Source organism: Euleptes europaea, chromosome 12, assembly GCF_029931775.1.
Source record: "Euleptes europaea isolate rEulEur1 chromosome 12, rEulEur1.hap1, whole genome shotgun sequence".
Classification (NCBI taxonomy): Eukaryota; Metazoa; Chordata; class Lepidosauria; order Squamata; family Sphaerodactylidae; genus Euleptes; species Euleptes europaea.
In genome coordinates this window covers 38,356,243-38,370,734 of record NC_079323.1, presented here as the reverse complement: position 1 = coordinate 38,370,734, position 14,492 = coordinate 38,356,243, and the positions used below count along the sequence as shown (strand labels likewise).

At 43.7% G+C, this 14,492-nt stretch overlaps 1 protein-coding gene across 1 annotated transcript in view; it reads right to left on the bottom strand.

Moving 5' to 3' along the window:
* CD96 (CD96 molecule) overlaps window positions 1–13,468 on the bottom strand; it is a 42,965-nt gene extending 29,497 nt beyond the window's left edge. The window contains exons 1-4 of the mRNA XM_056858182.1: window positions 13,408–13,468; window positions 9,798–10,229; window positions 5,924–6,033; window positions 1,110–1,329 (exon numbers count right to left, since the gene is read on the bottom strand). Coding sequence (XP_056714160.1) covers window positions 1,110–1,329; window positions 5,924–6,033; window positions 9,798–10,229; window positions 13,408–13,468 — 823 coding nt within the window. The remainder of the gene's footprint in view (window positions 1–1,109; window positions 1,330–5,923; window positions 6,034–9,797; window positions 10,230–13,407) is intronic.
* Between the last annotated feature and the right edge of the window lie 1,024 nt (window positions 13,469–14,492).

The following is a 14,492-nucleotide window of genomic DNA, read 5'->3' as shown; positions in this document are numbered from 1 at the left end:
GTGTGTGTGGGAGGGTGGGGAATCTTCAGCTGGCAGGAAATGCCTGGCGATTGTTTGATTTATGCTGATATTACTAGCTTGGATCCTATGACTCCATTTGACCAATGGTAGTTCTTTCTTAAAGTGCAAGGAGCTTTCCCTCAGGCAAGAGTCTTTTTTGCCAATGGAAAAATTCTCTTGCATTGGAAGAAGGCTCTTTAAATCCGAGGAAAGTGCCACAGTTAGAGGACAAGAGTCATCGGATCCAACCCATCATTTTTATTATAATGGGTTTTTACTACACTTGTTTCAATGGTGGGTTTTAATTTTGTGTGACAGTATTTGGCAGTTACTGTAACTCACTTTAGATTGGTGGGAAGGTAGTATACACGTAATAAGCAATAAATAAGGTTTAGTAGTCACTGCGGGAATAAATTTTTTTTTTTACAATATGGTTGTGTTTTTAACATCCAATTCTAAATAAATATGAAAATTCAGTTGCACTTTATGTAGACCCGTCTCAGGGCCTAACTATAGATTATATACACTGTGTGATCATGGAAGGGGCTTGCATAGGATGGGAACTCCATTTGGAAGTGCTGCAGGAGCCTGATTCAGATTAGGATCATAGCAGAGGAAGAGATGCTACTGCCTTCCCCTCGTGCAATTTCCTGACCCCAAATGCCCCTGGGATATTTACACCATGGGGCTCACATATGCAGGCATTCAGTGCACATGCAGCCCACCAACAGGGCAAATTACTCCCCTGGGGCTGTCTCAATTTAGGAAAATTGCATGGGGGTGGGGGGAGCAGGAGCCCTTCCTACCCTGCTCTGTTGTCCTGATCTGGACCAGGCCCCTGTGAGACGTCCAAACTGAGTTCCCTGCTCTGTTGTCCTGATCTGAATCGGGCCCCTGTAAGACTTCCAAATTGAGTTCCCACAGGAAGCTCACAGCTGCTGTATGGCTGCAAGTCTCTGTGGTGATTATGTTGTATACGTCATGTGTAGTATGGACATTAGCACTTCAAAAAAATCTAAAATAACTTCTACAAAATAATTTTGAAAAACAGCATTGCCCACGGCACACTTTATGACTAAGTTACTCTTACTAGTATTATTCCTCCTTACCAAATACTTTAACTTCAGTGGTGCTCTTCATTCCAAGGTGGTAGGAGAGATAACAGATGAATTTCTTGCCATCGTCAAGTATGGAGACAGGTGATATCCTCAACGTCTTGTTTGGACTCACATGGATTCTTTCCTTAGATACTGTGTCATTGGTTCGATACCCAGGAGGGTTATAAGGCTGTTTGGTTATAAGTATCTCTTCATTTCCAGTTTCCTTCTGCTTAAATAAGAAACATGGCAGTTACCAACACCCCTCTAACATCCTTGTAAGTCTTATTTTGTTTTTAATCAATACCAGTAACCTATGTTTGAAATAATTAGTAGTTTTATCAGCTATCATAAAACATGTATGGACAGATGCTGAGCTTACTCAGTCTCCTTCCCCCATAAGAACAACAGTTTGGTACCTTACAGCTGTGGTCATTAATTGTGACACAGCCATGCTTTGCTCATTTGCCTGGACTCTCCTGTCCCTACAGCAGGGGTTCCCAGTTGTGTAGAACTCCTGGACATTTTAGGAATTTTGAGAACAAGTAGTGGGTACCATAAAATACCTGCTATTAGAGATGTGTGTTCTGATATAACCAAGCTATAAATATATCCCAAAATACCTTATTTGTATTTTTGGGGGATAATCAGTGCCCCCGGATAGACCCCAGATTTTTTGGGAAACTGGAAAAACGGGTCCTGAAAAATCCTGGGAATATTTAAGATTAACCAAGGACTGTGGTTTCCTCCCCCCACCCTCGTCCACCTTTAACCTGTGTTTCTGTGTCTCCTGGGGCTTGGTATCAGCTAGCCAGGCTGCTTTAGGTAAGGTTCTTTCACTCTCATTTTGTGTTTCTTTGTTTTTTTTAAAGTTTGTTTTTGTACTGGAGTTGGTTTGTGTCAGGTTCATGGTTTTTTTGGTGGATTCTTGCATTTTACTTTGAGATTCTTTTGTTTTACATAGGTTGAGATTCATGCATTTTAAATAATTTGAGGTTCTCCTGTACTACATGGTTTTAGATTCTCAGGTGCTACATAGTTTCAGATTCAGATTGGTTGGGTTTAGCATAGCAATAGCTTCAACAGCTTTTGGGTGTTACAATTTTCGTGAGCCTTTTTCTTCTATAAGAAAAAATGGAGGATTGTTGGGGGCACCTTGTTTTGGTGCCCATATATCTGGATCCTCTGGTCTAATTTACTTGAAATGTGGGGGTTATTTAAAGGACAGGCACCAACAACTCTCCTGCAATTTTAGTGACAGTACCTTTAAAAACACCCCCTACCTCCCTGAAATGATTCCCCATAGGGAATAATGGAGCCAAAAAAAATTGGAAACCTGAAAAAGCCCAGATCTGAATATCATGCCAGTATTTGAAACCCAGGAAACCAGGACTACCAATATTTTTTGGCTCAAATAGATCTGGATTTTAAAAAATACACTTTTTTCTGCACACCTCTAACTGCTATATGGGCTGGATCCAATCACAAAACATTGGAAGTTCCTTTGTAAAGTTAGGAGGTTCCAAGCCAAGCATCCTGTGCTATGATGAAGGTAGCTGTTTCCGAATGGGTCTTCCCTGAATATATAAAGGTGATGCTTCCTAGGCCCCTCTGAGGTCATTTTTTCACAGAGGTTTGGCATGGTTTCGCCTTTGTTTTGCCTCGCAGCAAATATTTGATTTTTCATGAACGCTTGGAGGTTTAGCAGAAAAACCACGTCAACTCTGCATCTTCTCAAACCTGTGTTGGTCCGTTCTTTGTGGTTGCTACACGTTTTTTTCCGCTCCATGAAAAACGTTCCTGGGTTGGGATCAATTCTTCCCGCCCATGTCGGCTAATTTCTCCTCCCCTGTGAACGGCGATTGGCTGGGAGAGTTTCAAGTCCGGGGGACAGCCTCCCTCTAAGGCAGGACAGATCTCCCTCCTGCAAATCCAAGCCAAAACTCCCGTCACCCTTCTGAAGAGGGGCAGCCAGTCTGCTCTGGGTCTCCCTCCTGCCGGTGCGATCCTGTGTGTGTGTGTTGGGGGGGGCATCCTGAGAGTGGCAAATCCAAGCCAAAACTCCTGTCACCCTTCTGAAGAGGGGCAGCCAGTCTGCTCTGGGTCTTCCTTCTCTATCTGGATGGAAGTTCCTGGCAATGGATGGCCGGAGCTCTACAGGGGGGGGAGGGGCACAATGATGACCATCTGTCAAAGTCTGGGAAAGGGGGGCGTGGCCAAGTATGGGGGGGGACGGGGAGCATGGTAAATAGAAAATTTATATAAGGAAACCGGAGGGACTGGTGCTTTTTTTTTGGCTGGGGCTGTGTCCACAGAGGTGAACTGCACTGGGTAATCCGCTGGGCAGAGTTGGGGGAGGGCATAAACCATGAGCTTTTCAGAAGGGGACAGACCAAACCAGTGTAGAATACTGCTTGCTTTGTTCCCATGAAAAACCAAAACTACTTCTGGATTGACAGGGACATGAAAACATGAACTTAAATCGCGCCCATGAAAAATAAATTTAAATCGCTTTTTTTTTTTGCTCCGCAGCAAGACAGCATCAAAATATTCCGTGAAAAGTGGGCCTGAGTCATTTGCTACTCCAGTGAAGATGAGAAAAGCCAGGGCTGGATGTTTGTTTTAGAAATAAAACAAGGGGGATACCAGGTAACACACTGGCAGCCGCCTTGTACCTACAGGGACCACGCTGGTGACCACTGCCCTACAGTTTATTTTTTGAGCTCCGTGCTCTTTTATGATGCTGTACGTTAGGCAGCCATAAAGAGATGGCAGGGTAGAAAGCAGGAGGGCTTGAGCTAGCAAAACGGCAGGGAAACAATTATAATCAGGAAAACTCAGTTAAAGTTGACTGTTGCCCAAGCAAAGACCAAGACCAACCTCCAAAAGGCTTTATAACCTTATGAAATCAGGAATGCAAGAGGGCTTTATAGGCTAAGAAACAATCCCCAGCTTCATAGGATACCAGAAACAGATTCAGACAAACAATGCGCGGATGTCCTCAAGAACAGAGACTAGAGGCAGGTAAAATCTTTAGCTCCATCGTGCCTTTTCAGTTGCCCACAGGGCAACTTATTTCACAGACCTTGGGAAAATTTTTTTGTCTGTATGTGTTGGATCTGATCATCTTTCACAAGTTCTTCTGAAAGATACATTAGAAAACACCACAATTTAACACTAGAAAATTTTGCTGCTTCATTCAGAAATTGACTTCCTTTCACCATGCATCACGGACTCATCTCTGTTTTGATTACGGAGGTGGTAGGAATCGCAATTGGAGCCGCTGCCCCGCCCGCAACACCTCCCATCCATCTCTAAGGATGAAGAAAGACATCAAAGATTCGGATGAAGAGTGGTTGAAGTGTGAATTTGAATATTTATAAGAAAATATAAGACATTTATGAATTATAAATGAACATCGTGCTGCTGTGTATTCAGCTATACTTTGTAATGTTTACATTTTCATACTGTATGAGCACCTATGGCAGCAGATGCTGGCTGCTGCAGCTTCATTACAAGGAAAAAAACCATTTTGGAAATCAAAATAATTAAAGCAGAGAAAAGGGATGCAGTTTCTGGAGTAATTTTAACCTGTTCTGCCATTCCAAAGAAGGGAATCAGTTTGAACAACACCAATTCGTTGTGCTGACTAATGGCTCCTTGTTATATACTACGGGGGGGGGGGGGACCTTGCTATAGGTTCAAAGTTCAGTTTATTGCATATGGCCAAAGGCCATATTGATGAAAGTTACATTTTAGTAACAAATTAAAACTCAAGGAACTTATCAGAACTTATCAGAACCAGAACTTATCAGAAAACTGAACAAAGGACATGGTTAAAAGTTTGACATTCAATGTAATCTGAAATTTAAATAACATAAAATAAACATTGAAACTACTCAGAACTTGGAGTCAAAGCTGTGAAATAAAAGAAACCCTAGTACAAAAATCGCAAGCCTGTTTCAATTTGGGTCCCAATTTTTAAGCGACTGCCTACATAATATTCACATCTGTGGATAAGAGATCCCACTTCACATCAACCTCTTGTGAATATAATTTACAGTTCAGTTCTGTTATATTTTAGTACTTTGGGCCAACCTGGCCTGGGTGTTCTTTGCGGCTAAAGCAAAGAGGGAGACTTGTCTCTTATAGACAACTGGCTCCATATCTGCAAGGAGAAAGCCATCACAGCCTTGCTATATAGCTTTGTGAATCCTGGGAGGCTGATAACTGCTAGAACACTAAAGGTGCAATCTAAGCAGGTCCAATCAGAATAGTTTGCATTGGGGCTTACTCCTAGGAAAGTGTTCTCGGATGGCATTGCAAAACTTTACAATCCTGTAGGCTGCTGTCCCTCTCAGCAAAAGACAACTAATTTCCAAGATGCCACAGAACTGCTTCTACCCTTCACCTTCTTTCTCCCACAAAACTCATAGCCAGGGTTCCAAGGATTGTATTGCTAGGGCCAAAGTTGCTCCTTTTGATGTTCCACAAAGGCTGTTACAGTGAGTACTGTGGCTTTCCAGTTATCTGCCATATGTGGTAGTTCTACATTATTGTTGCAGTATTCCTACTGTTTTACAGTACATTCCTAAGGAGAGTTACTCCAGTCTAAGCCAATTCATTTCAATGGGCTTAGACTGGAGTAATTCTCCGTAGGAATGCACTGTTATAGAAATTTGCATCCTGGAACTAAAAAACAGATCCATCCCTTCTCATCATGTTTTGAAACTTAAGTCACACAGATAAAGCTGAATATTCTCTATTGTGTGTCCGATAATATATAATTCCCTTTTGCTATCACTGCCTGTGAAAAAGTTACTTACCGTTAGCCATTTCAAAGTAGCCTTTGCCAGGACTGAAGAATTCATGCCTTTAAAGCAGGGAATTTCCAACGTCTGGTTCCACAATATTTCTACCACAGAACTCCTCTCATCTTGCGTAATGGGACAAAAATAATTAAGATTTAGAATTATGATCAAAATCATAAATGTTCTATCATGTTCTGCCAGGCTTATAAAATGCCAACTGGATTTTACTTTATGGTTGGAAGTTTCACTGTGATACTGAATGCAGAGGGAGAAAATGAGTAAAGGCACAGGAGCATCCCACAGGGTAAAGGATGAGGGAGAATATTCAGGGACGTAAGTGAAAAAGCATGGGGTAAACTGAAGCAGTGGATTGGGCGGGGGAGGCTGCAATCTCCCACCCTACCCATTGCTAACTTCCCATCATGTCAACTCTGCTTCCCACCTAGGGTTGCCAACCTTCAGGTACTAGCTGGAGATCTCCCGCTGTTACAACTGATCTCCAGCCAATAGAGATCAGTTCCCCTGGAGAAAATGGCCGCTTTGGCAATTGGACTCTATGGCATTGAAGTCCCTCCCCTCCCCAAACCCCACCCTCCTCTGGCTCCACCCCAAAACCCTCCCACCAGTGGCAAAGAACCATTCTTACTATGTTCTTAAGTTAGGGTTGCCAATCTCCAGGTAGTAGCTGGAGATCTCCTGCTATTACAACTGATCTCCAGCTGATACAGAGCAGTTCACCTGGAGAAAATGGCCGCTTTGGCAATTGGACTTTATGGCATTGAAGTCCCTCCCCAAATGCTGCCCTCCTCAGGCTCCACCCCAAAAACCTCCCGCTGGTGGCGAAGAGGGACTTGGCAACCCTATCTTAAGTGCAATACATTTTTGTCATACCAGGGGCTGTGGAAGAGGAGGCAGAACATTTCCCTCTGTATCCAGATAATCAGAACATCCCTGCCTCTCTGTTACTGGAGAAGCATGGTGTTGGAGAAACTGCAGATGGAGGAAGTAATAGTGCCATCCAAAGCAGAGTTATCCCCTTCTAAGCCAATTGAAGTCAGTGGCCTTAGAATGGCACAATGCTGCTGAGAATGGCCCTGTAAATCATTCAAGCAGAAATAACACCAGGAGACAAACAGGAAGAGGTTAGCTAAGTAGCAGGATTCCTTATAGCTTTCCATGTGCTCTTTGCATTCTTACAATGCTGCATCAATAACTCTATTTTGTCATATTTCCTTTGATCCAGTTGTACAGTAACCCTCATTGACTCCACTTTGGGCCTTCGTGTTTGCCAGTTATCAGTTCCCAGCGAATGAGTGTGAGTTTGTTTCATCCGGATGGGTTTGTTTGACTTTGATGTAGAGTTATGCTTCCTTAATGACTAATGCCCCCACATCCTCCCACTCACAGTTTCTGTGCATGTTGTATCCGGTGAGTTGAAAAACAAGACTAAAATGTGCATTTTGCTAACTATTTTTGGAACTCTGTCTAGCAAGCAGCACAGCAGAGATTAAGGGGCAGGGATATCATGGCAGAGAGAGGAAAAGTAAAATAAATGGACCATGAACAAGAGCAGTTTGACTTTTGTCCTATTTCAGTGGTTTGATAATGTTAGACGGGTTGTTGACATTGATGGTCACACTTCGGCAAGGAGCAAGCCTTGGAACAGATGAAACAAGTATAAAGACAAATTTCAAATGATAGATCCAGTAGAAACTATGTCCTCCTCACCAGCATGTCCTCTTCACCAGCATCATGTGGCTGGGTTTGCTGTATGCTGTCCTTAGCTGACAAAGTCTGAAGAAATCCTGAACTAACTTTTTATGTATTTATGTCATTTGTAGTCCACCTTTCTCACAGGGACTCAAGGCGGATTACACATAGTGAGTCAGTACAATCAACAAGATTGGACATTCCGGAACCGATGCATTAGGATTTTAGAAGATCTGGAACCACCAGAAAGAACTGAAGCATAGAATAAATATTAACATGACACATTAAAAGACTTGCTGCAACTTTGCAGAATGCCAGCAGAGAGGGAGCTAACTCCAAAACTCAGTGACATGTACTGAGAAAGCCCTGCTCCACATACAAGTCAGTCAATCCCTCTTATTATTATTCAGAGAGAAGTTTGTGTGTGTGTGTTAAGTGCCATGAAGTCGCTTCAGACTCATGGCGACCCTATGAATCAACATCCTCCAAAATGTCCTATCTTTGACAGCCTTGCTCAGGTCTTGCAAACTGAGGGCTGTGGCTTCCTTTATTGAGTCAATCCATCTCTTGTTGGGTATTCTTCTTTTCCTGCTGCCCTCAACTTTTCCTAGCATGACTGTCTTTTCTAGTGACTCTCGCCTTCTCATAATGTGACCAAAATACGATAGCCTCTGTTTAGTCATTTTAGCTTCTAGGGTCAGTTCAGGCTTGATTTGATCTATAACCCACTGATTTTTTTTTTTTTTTGGCAGTCTACGGTATCCGTAACACTTTTGTCCAGCACCACATTTCAAAGGAGTCTACTAGTTTGTATTTCCCAGTTTATTCAGATTTGGTGTCTGGAGCACCACTTCTCTGGCTGATATCTGGGACATACTGAGCAGGCACACCATGAAATACAGAAGACCCAGATCGTTTTTGGATCAATGCTGGCAGCTTAAATTGAGCTTGGAACCATACTAGTAGCCACAAGGCAGTTGCTTTAATACAAACATAATAGGGTTTTTCCCCGCTCATTCCTGCTATCGGTCTGGTTGCAGCACTTTGCAACCACTGCAAGTTGGAAGCAGCCCCATTTAGAACACATGGAAGTAGAGTAACCCAGGGGTCACTATAATGTGCATAATGCGCACGATAGCCTCAGTTTAGTCATTTTAGCTTCTAGGGTCAGTTCAGGCTTGATTTGATCTATAACCCAATAATTTGTTTTTTGGGGGCAGTCCAAGGAATCCGTAACACTCTCCTCCAACACCACATTTCAAAGGAATCTATTTTCTTCCTATCATTGTCCAGCTTTCACATATTACACAGTTTGATTATCCCTTATCCGGACTGCTTGGAACCAGAAGTGGTCCGTATTTCAGATCTTTCCGTATTTTGGAATATCTGGTCCCCAGTCTGAGGCAGAGAGAGTGAAGCAGCTTCTAGCAGGTGCGCCAGTGGTAGTTTCCTCCTCAATGGAAAGAAAGCTGGCTTCCCTTTCTTTTTCTCCCCACCCTTTCCCATCCTCCTTCCTGCTTCCTGTCTCCTCTATTCCCAAAGCACTGAGGGTGTGTGTGCTTTCTCCCTCCAGCTGGCCTGGCTGTCTCTCTTCATCTCCTGCAACCTCCAGGTGGTGGCAAGAGATCTTCCGTTATTGCAACTGATCTACAGCCGATAGAGATCAGTTCCCCTGGAGAAAAGGGCCGCTTAGTCCATTGGACTCCATGACATTGAAGTCCCTCCCCAAATCTCGCCCTCCTCAGACTCTGCCCCAAAAATCTCCAAGTATTTCCCAATCTGGACCTGCCAACCCTAAGGTAAGTGGATTCCCATTAGGGTTGCCAACTTTCATGTACTAGCTGGAGATCTCCCGCTATTACAACTAATCTCCAGCCAACAGAGATCAGTTCACCTGGAGAAAATGGCCACTTTGGCAATTGTACTCTATGGCGTTGAAGTCCCTCACCCCCCAAACCCCTCCTTAGGTTCTGCCCCCAAAACCTCCCGCTGGTGGCAAAGAGGGACCTGGCAACCCTAGTTCCCGTTGTCAAAGTCGGGAGAGGCTGGGCAGACGTGGATGTGCCTGGATTCCGGCTCAAAAGGTCCAGTTTTCGAATATTGAATATCCAGATAAGGGATACTCAACCTGTGTATGCATTCCTCCTTAAATAACAGTAATGTGTTCACTATTACTTACCAGGATTCTTAATAATGAGGCTGATTTCTGAGCTTCTTATTCCAGCTGGGTATGTAGCGAAGCTGCACTCATACTGTCCTGCTTGTTCCAGACTCACATTATTCAGCTGTAAATTCCATTGGTTGCACTTGGTGTAGCTGGCTGTGGAAGGGCTGTGGCTGGAAGTTCTGTTCAAGTCTGGCTGGCAGTGGTGGCACTGTTGGCTGAAGCTCGCAGAAGGGTGGTATCCCAGTTTAGCAAAATGCAATGTTTCAGTGCCATAGACAGGGTGATGTACGGCTATCCTGGATGACGGGGCATCATCCACTTTTGACCACTGAGTTTGGGTGATGTGGATCCCATCTTGTTTCAGAATGCAGCATCGAAGGGTCACGTTGCTGCCAGGCGCGGCATAGACAGTTTTCTGATTCTTAATGGTGATTTCGAGTTGGGCTAAAACAAAAAAATACAAATGTACAAATGAAAAGAGGAAGACCCAACAAGAGATGGATTGAATGTGTAAAGGAAGCCACAGCCCTCAGTTTGCAAGAACGTAAGGCTGTTAAAGATTGGACATTTTGGAGGACCTCTGGAGAACCGGGTTTGATTCCCCACTCCTCCACATGAAGCCAGCTGGGTGACCTTGGGCTAGCCCCGCCTACCAGCATGGTGTAGTGGTTAAGAGTGGTGGTTTGAAGCAGTGGAATCTAATCTGGAGAACCGGGCTTGATTCCCCACTCCTCCACATGAGTGGTGGATGCTAATCTGGTGAACTGGTTTGGCTGCCCACTCCTACACATGAAGCCAGCTGGGTGACCTTGGGCTAGTCAACCCGGTTCACCAGATTAGAGTCCGCTGCTCATGTGGAGGAATGGGGATCAAACCTGGTTCTCCAGATTAGAGTCCACCACCCTTAACCACTACACCAGGCTGGCTCTGAGTGCAACTGAGCGGCTTCTGATGCAACTTCTCTGTATAGATAAAATCTTGCAAACGAGAGCCCTAATGGTATAGCTATGCTAATCTTAGCAGTCTTACACAGCTGTTGTTCATTTCAATGGGATTTCAGTGGCTGAGATTCCTGGTGGAATATGCCCAAAGTCAATACAAGGACATGATTTGTGATCCTGCAGCAGCTCTTGCTGTTGTTATCTATAAGCAATTGTTCACTTTGGAGTTCCATGAGTAGACTTGATCCTAACAGATAATGCAATCAGCTGAGTCTCTGTACAAGATTAGAAGCCTAAACCCAGACTGAGCAGCTCAACTTTAGGCAGATGAGCTTTAAAAAATCGGCCAGTTAATAAGACCTCTCATGACAACTTGAAAGACACAAAAACTCAACGTTGCAACACATTTAGAGATAAAAGGGCCATTAATAAAAGTTAACTATTAAAATATTTATTTCTAATTCCCTGTTGATGTTGCCCTTTGATCTTCATGCATGCTCTCAAGAATTTTTCTCAGAAAGAATTTCTTGTATGGCAGTCTGTTGAAAGTGAAGCAGCTTCCTGAATGCAAAATGCTGAACTAAAGTAAACCTCTCTCCAGACTCTCCTGCAGCACCTCCTGTACTCCTTTTTATGACTTCTACAATTAGCCCTGACTTAAGATAGACCCAGGTTAGCCCGATCTCATCAGATCTCAGAAGCTGAGTTGGCCCCAGCTAGTATTTGGAAGGGAGACAGGGAATATCAGGTTCGTGACACAGAGGCAGGCAATGGCAAACAACCTCCCAACTTCTCTTGCCTTGAAAATCCTACTGGGTTGCCATAAGTCAGCTGAGACTTGATGGAGGGGGGGGGGGAATTGCAGGCTTAGGAGCCTTTCCATCGTGCCCCAGAGTGTATTTTTCTTCCTCCACTTTTCATATGCTTCTGAATGCAGGTCTCTGGAGAATACAGGTCTCTAAATACATAAATAAATAATTTTGACTATGCAACTTGAACAGGTGCTCTGGGGACTCAAAAGCTTGCATGGCATGCAAAAGCCAGTGTGGTGTAGTGGTTAAGAGTAGCATACTCTAATCTGGAGAACTGGGTTTGATTCCCCACTCCTCCACATGAGCAGCAGACTCTAACCTGGTGAACCAGGTTTGTTTCCCCATCCCTCCATATGAAGCCTGCTGGGTGACCTCGAGCCAGTTACAGTTCTCTCCAAATTTTCTCAGCCCCACCTACCTCACAAGGTCTGTTATAGAGGGGAAGGGAAGGCAATTGTAAGCCGCTTTGAGACTCCTTAAAGGTAGAGAAAAGTGGGGTATAAAACCAACTGTTCTTCCTCTATTGCTATTTTGATCTCCAAATCCGAACCTACAAACCTTCTGTCCCTTTTGAGCAACCCTCTTGTATGCAAGCTAAGATCATTCTTTTGTTCTTTTGCCTATCCCTCCCACCAACCCCTCAGATAGACACTCAGATGGATCCCTCCCTCATTCTACCTTCCATTGACCTGGGGTCACTGGGAGTGTGTGTGTGGGTAGTTGTGAATTTCCTGCATTGTGCAGGGGGTTGGACTAGATGGCCCTGGTGATCCCTTCCAGCCCTATGATTCTATGACCTGCTTACCCCTGCTCCAGCCCTGCTTTTAGATTTCATTAAATCTCCTGCCTCTTTGTTTCCTCTGTGCTCTTCTTTTAATGCAGCTATGAAGCCCAGGAACTGCAGTTTCCTAGACAAGGATACAAGCACAGTTAAAGCATTCCCTTCCCTCTGTCCTGCTTCTAAGAAAGTGGGAAGGGGGTGGGTGGGAGACAAGCCATCATTGACTCTCCCAAAGTCAACGGTTGCAGCAAGTTTGCACCTGCCATGCGTCCAGCTTCTCTGGATTTGGTCCAAAATAATTATCATATTTTGAAATTATCCATTCTAATAAGAAAACAAATATATATGAGGGGGAAAGCAAAAACCACCATAACTGCAAAAATGTGTTGTGTGTTAAGTGCTGTCAAGTCGCTTCCGACTCATGGTGACCCTATGAATCAATGATGATGATAAAGAAAAAGAAGAGTTGGTTTTTATATGCCAACTTTGTCTACCACTTAAGGGAGACTCAAACCGGCTTACAATCACCTTCCATTCCCCTCCCCACAACCGACACCCTGTGAGGTAGGTGGGGCTGAGAGAGTTTAGAGAGAATTGTGACTAGCCCAAGATCACCCAGCTGGCTTCATGTGGAGGAATGGGGAAACCAACCTGGTTCACCAGATAAGAGTCTGCTGCTCTTAACCACGCTGGAATTGAGGAGTTACAAACATGTCCGTATTTTCATCCCTGAAATGTTGTGCTCTTTCGTGATCACAATAAAATAAACCCAGTGTTGCCCTTTAAGAGAAAGGAACTTGATAATTTTATCCTTAATACACTGTAAGAACTTGTTCTAAAAAGCTCCTTTTGAAAATAAAACTAATTAATGCTTTTATCAGAAGAACATAAGAATTACTGGCTAGCTCCGACCAAAGGCCAATCTAGTCAAGCTCTGTGCCTCTAGCAATAGCCACACAGAATTACAATCTTGTATTATTAAAAGAAATATTACAATAGGCATCACCATATGCACTGGATTCTTAGTTAAGGCATAAAACAGGTTCACCAATGTAACAGGAATAGCTTTGTTAGAAGAAAACAGTTACCTCTGATCAAATGGGTCAGGATGAGCAAATAATGTGCCTGAAATGGCCGTTTTATCTTCATCTTGTGCTGCTAAGGAAGATTTTTAAGAAATCACACTGAGGTTCTGTCAAAGAAGCTCGAAGAAGTTGAAACGTTCCGTCTTGTGGAGTCATTTGCATGTTCTCTTTTTTCATATGACTGAGAGGAAATGTATGTTACAGGAAACCACATCTATAACTGATTTGGTGTATGTATGCTTATAGGTGAAACACTTTGCCTTAAGATCTCATAGCAAATGAAAAGCAAAACCATAACACAATGCACTTGTTATCCAAGCTCTTTTTTTAACCTCGAGTCGAGATGTCAAGGACTGAACCTGGAATCTTCTTCATGTAAAACATATGCTCTACCATTAAGCCACAATCCCGTCCCAAATACAACATGAGGAAAAACAGCTTGAGCAAGTATTAAAGCTCTGTCTTTTCATCAACCGTTCTCCCTTGCAGTTCGGGAAGAAATGGGAGCTTGAGCTATCCCTGGGGTTTCCACCTCCCAGGGCAAAATCCGCCCATCATGGCAAAAGGGCAATTGTGGCGATCTCTGTGTGTGGCATAAGGCAATTTGAACCTCTTGTCTGCAGGAATCCCAGGAATGGGGTAGGTTTTATGTGCTGCCACAGTGCTTCACAAATTTAACAAGGAAAGATGATCTAGAAGCCAGACCAGCTGACTCTGAAGCTACTCATCAAAGTCTCCGTGGCAGCTGCTCCGAGGCATATAAAGGAGATGATCGTCACAGTCTTTGGTAATCTGTCCTGAAATATATTTGTGTGTGAGAAAGGGTTTCATAAGATCTCTGATGGATCAGACTAGTGATCCATCTAGTCCAGCATCCTGTGTCACACAGTGGCCCACCAGCTATTCTGGAGGGCCAATGATAGGGCATAGGGGCTGAGGCTTTCCCCAGTGTTACCTCCCAACACTCATACTTAGAGCTTTACTGCCTCTGAATGTGAAGGTTCCTCTTACTCATCATGGCAATTAGCCAATATCTCATGGATCTGTTTGATCCACTTTTAAAGCTATCTGGCCTGTCACTATATCCT